Genomic DNA, 4,567 nt, shown 5'->3' on the forward strand with positions numbered 1-4,567 from the left:
TGTGCAGGTAGCGGGATGGGGTCAGGGTTTTTCTACCGAACCGTTAACACTCGCTGCATTTAATGAAACCGGAAAGATACCTAGGTTCAAAAACACTGCGCGCGCTGTAGCTCGGTTTGCTGTGCTGTGATTGGACAACTGCTTTTTATTTATTTTTTTCTAATACAAGTAACGAGAGATGTGGGATAATGTAGTGGAATAAAAAGTACGATATTTTACTTCAAAATCTAGTGGAGTGAAAGTAAGAAGTCTCAAAGAAATGTTATATTTTAGTAAAGTACAGATACTGGAAAAAGACACTTAAGTACAGTAACGAATTACATTTACTTCGTTACTGCCCATCACTGATAATGACCTCCTGATGACCCGCGGGGGGAGGGGGGGGGGTCAGGTGAAGGGTGGGTAGTGGAGAGAACAGCATTGCCATGGCAATGACGGAACACAACGCATCATACAAAGAATCAGAACATGACGTAGTGTTGGTCAGCCACAGTCCAGAGCATCGGCAAGTTAGGAAAAGCAAGCAGCAGTTCACATCGCACCGCGAGAAAGTTTATTTCAGATAGAGCCAGCAGTTTCCTTGCTTTTATTATTCAGACTTGGTACAACGGTAAGTTGTAAAGAACTATGCTATGCTATGTTAATTAATAGTTTTGCTGATTATATAAATTAGCTTTATGTGCCTCAAGAGGCGAGTGCCGTTAAAGCTAACTCTTTCTCTAACTTTTTCTTTATTCAGTTCCAATCAGAGGCCATTTCCAACTTGCTGCCTACTATGGAGCCTGAGTCCATGTCTGAACTACCACGGTGTCCATCTCCAGCTCCTGTGAAACTCACATGGGGTGAAATCATGGACGCCGAAGACAATGAGATGGAGAATGTAGAGCCTTTCTGTTTCTATGTAAGACTTGTGAATATGTTGGGCATACATAACATAAGAATGTTGTGTCTTTCATCCTCTAATTCTCTCTCTTTTTTCTGTTTAAACCAGAATCCCTGGAGCATGGATTACATCAACCAGGTAGAGGAGCAGAAGGTAGAGAAGGACATAGAGGAGCAGAAGGCAGAAGAGCAGGCCAAAGTCCAGCAGCCGCCTGTTAGAAACACAAAGCTCCTTAATGAACGCCTCAGCAAGAATAACAAGGTACTGCAGTAAAGTCTGTCTGCAGATCAAGGCTTAAGAGGACATGCTTTATTTCCATATAAATACAAGTTTGTGTCTCTATATAGCATATAGCATTTCTAACAGTTTTTGTTCAGCTGTGCTATTCAGGGTTTTTGGGGAGTTCTTTGTAACCACTATGCTATGCTATGTTAGTAGTTTTGTTGATTACATAAATTACCTTTATGTGCCTCAAGAGCCAAGTTTCTTTAAGGCAATTTCCAACTTTCTGCCTACTATGGATCCTGAGTCCATGTCTGAACTACCACAGTGTACATCTCCAGCTCCCGCAAAACTCACGTGGGGTGAAATCATGGACGCTGAGGACAATGAGATGGAGAATGTAGAGCCTTTCTCTTTCTATGTAAGACAATAAGCTTGTGAATATGTCGGGCATACATAACATAAGGATGTTGTGTCTTTCATCCTCTAATTCTCTCTCATTTTTTGTTAAAACCAGAATCCCTGGAGCATGGATATCATCAGCCAGGTAGAGGAGCAGAAGGCAGAGGAGCAGAAGGTAGAGGAGCAGAAGGTAGAGGAGCAGAAGGTAGAGGAGCAGAAGGCAGAGAAGCAGGCCAGAGTCCAGCAGCTGCCTGTTAGTGACAAAAAGCTCCCTAATGAACGCCTCTGCAAGAATAAAAAGGTACTGTAGTAAAGTCTGGCTGCAGATCAAGGCCTGAGAGGACATGCTTTATTTCTAGCTTTATTTCCATATAAGGACATGTTTGTGTGTCTCTACTTAGCATATAGTATTTGTATCAGTTATTGTTCAAGCTGTGCTATTCTGTTTTTTGTATGTTTTGTTTTTAATTAACAAATTGGCTTAATTAACAATCTGGATGTTGACTCTGCCCTGTTCTGCAGACAGTGAAACTACTGTTGAGGAACCTTGACTGCAATGTGGATGACAGACAACTACATGAGGAATTCCATCCCTTTGGAACTGTGATCAGTGCAGAGGTCAATTTCAATTACTACCTTCACCTCCCCATACTCCCTCTTTTAGGTTAAAATCACTGTGCACTTGTAGCACAAGAAGATGAGGGTTTTTTATTGCGAACTATTTAACCGGTTTATTTTCTGAATGTGGAAATCTATTATATTGTTACCATATAGTGCATGTAATGCTCATTCTTTGCTTTTCGCATCTCTAAATCTGTTTCCTCTGCAGGTCAATATGGAGAATGGCCATCCCAAAGGCACTGGCTTTGTCATTTTTGCATCTCCTGATGAAGCCAGAAATGCCATCATGAAGATGAACGGCAGGGTATTGGGAAGCAGGCCAGTGTATGTTAGTGTGGTTCAGAGCAAGGAGGAACATGGAGGAAGGCACAGAGAGAGGGCAGAGAGTAGCCTGAAAGAACCCTGTCCAAATCCACACCAGGCTCAAAAGAATATTCAGCCACAGAGTAAGTCACACTTCTCAATTTGTGTTAAGTTTACAACATTGTTAAGGCCTCAATAGGTCCCAATCATAATACTGATTGGATGATAAAGTGAAATGTTTGGTTGTGGCTACAGATGCATCTCCAGAATTGAGGAGAACCAACCAACAGGACAGGAACATATGCAGAGCGCAAACCACACTGCAGTCCCAGGATGCACAGGTATTTTTCTGATTATATTACAGGACTTTAATGATTTTTCCCATGTTTTGGTCACACATTTTTAGCTTAATGATTGTCTTAATACTGAGTGATGGATTACTATAAAATACTAAATCAAACGCTGGATGTTGATTTTGCTCTCTGTTCTGTAGAAGAGTAAGGTGTTTATAAAACATCTGGACTACAGTGTGGACGACAGGCGCCTGCATGAAGCGTTCCTGCCATATGGAACAGTCATCAGTGCAAAGGTCACCTAAAATTACTAAACCCTACATTTTATTTCTTTTTTTTGTTTACTTCTCCTTACCTGCTCTATTATGTCAAAACCAGTGTGCACTTGCAGCACAAGGAGATGAATGTGTAGTTGGGTGTTTTTTTCGAATGGTTGCTACCTCAAATTACTATTAACACTGAAGAGATTCATATTGAATGTGCAATACCAGAACCCTGATACTAACATAATATAGCTATTTTCATTATGTTTTGATGTAATGACAGTGCTAGTTTTTCCTCAAGATTAGCCACATACAGTAGGTGTGTGTAATATTAATTTTTGTGCTTGCTGTATTTCCTTGCTGACCCCTACAGGTGACTGTGGAGAATGGCTGCTCCCGAGGTTTTGGATTTGTGAGCTTCTCCTCTCCAAATGAAGCAGAAAAAGCCATTAAGGAGATGAATGGAAGGATGATGGGCAGGAAGCCACTGTATGTGACTCTGGCTAACAACAATAAGCAGCGCAAGGCTTCCCTCACCCAGACTGAGTGTACAGGAAGCAGTGGTCCAACTGAGCCACACACAAGACCTCACAGATTCTTGCAGAGGGTCCATTCACATCGTGAGTCACAGCTGACCTTGTAATACAAGAAATTTAATGCAATAATAAAATGAAAAATATCAATAAGTGCAATGGTTATACAAACTATGATAAACTGTTTGAGAATTACTGTGATATATAACTGAATAGCTACACAATAATTCTGAACACACAGCGTGTATCTGTGACAGTAATAGAGTAATATGACTCTGCTTTTCTCTTTCAGGTCGTCCCTCTGTTGCACCGGCCACCAGATAAACCTTTTAAACTTTATACTTCCTTTTATCAATATATATATATTGATTTATATTATTATTATAAATTTTGTTAAATTTTGTGAAACTCATTTGTTATTTTTGAATTTTTATATATTATATATTATATTATCATACTCATTGCATGTAAAAGCAAATGAACAATTTGGGGTGGGGGGGGTATTTCAGCAGTTGATCATGTTGATAACATGCAAATATAAAGCACACCAACACCAAAACTCATCAAGCTAACAGGGTTTGATTCCTTTTTACACTGAAATCTCAAATCCTTCAAGGTATTCTGTCAATAGCAATAAAAAGAACAGGAAAGAAATTAATTATGTTGCTGCACTTAAAATACTTTTCATACTGCGTGTACTGTATGTACACTGAACTGAAGTAAACTGAAGTAATTCAGATGACAGATTTTTAAAAAATTTATAATAAGAATAAAAAATATATTTCATTCATGAGTTCATAAGAACTTTATTTCTTTCCAGTTTACCCAATATTTCTGAAAAGAGGTAAGAAAAAAGAAGAAGAAAAAGAAAAAGACCAGATGCCCAGCGGTGCATGTGTAGGACACTGTGAGGTATGTAGCAGTAGTGTTACAAGGATCTGTAAAGACGGTGGAGGAAGCTTCGACAGTGCAACTCTTCAGTCCATTGCACCTGTAAATGACAAAAACAATGTTAACATGGCCTCTTTAAGAGCTGGACTACAAGTT

At 39.5% G+C, this 4,567-nt stretch overlaps 1 protein-coding gene across 1 annotated transcript; it reads left to right on the top strand.

Moving 5' to 3' along the window:
• The first annotated feature begins 1,003 nt into the window (after window positions 1-1,003).
• Window positions 1,004-3,924, top strand: LOC131359402 (polyadenylate-binding protein 1-A-like). The gene is made up of 9 exons (XM_058399275.1): window positions 1,004-1,144; window positions 1,434-1,526; window positions 1,623-1,808; window positions 2,030-2,125; window positions 2,337-2,574; window positions 2,687-2,772; window positions 2,925-3,020; window positions 3,361-3,607; window positions 3,813-3,924. Exons 1-9 carry the CDS (start codon window positions 1,004-1,006, stop codon window positions 3,842-3,844), a joined length of 1,215 nt encoding a protein of 404 aa, XP_058255258.1. The 3' UTR covers window positions 3,845-3,924.
• Window positions 3,925-4,567: the final 643 nt, after the last annotated feature.

This window comes from Hemibagrus wyckioides, linkage group LG09 (genome assembly GCF_019097595.1).
Source record: "Hemibagrus wyckioides isolate EC202008001 linkage group LG09, SWU_Hwy_1.0, whole genome shotgun sequence".
Lineage (NCBI taxonomy): Eukaryota > Metazoa > Chordata > Actinopteri > Siluriformes > Bagridae > Hemibagrus > Hemibagrus wyckioides.

Excerpts from the sequence above, each read along its gene's own strand:
- LOC131359402 (XM_058399275.1), top strand. The coding sequence starts at position 1,004 with ATGGATTACATCAACCAGGTAGAGGAGCAGAAGGTAGAGAAGGACATA. Across the intron at positions 3,021-3,360 it reads GAACAGTCATCAGTGCAAAG|GTGACTGTGGAGAATGGCTG; the intron begins GTCACCTAAAAT and ends TGACCCCTACAG. Across the intron at positions 3,608-3,812 it reads GCAGAGGGTCCATTCACATC|GTCGTCCCTCTGTTGCACCG; the intron begins GTGAGTCACAGC and ends TTTCTCTTTCAG.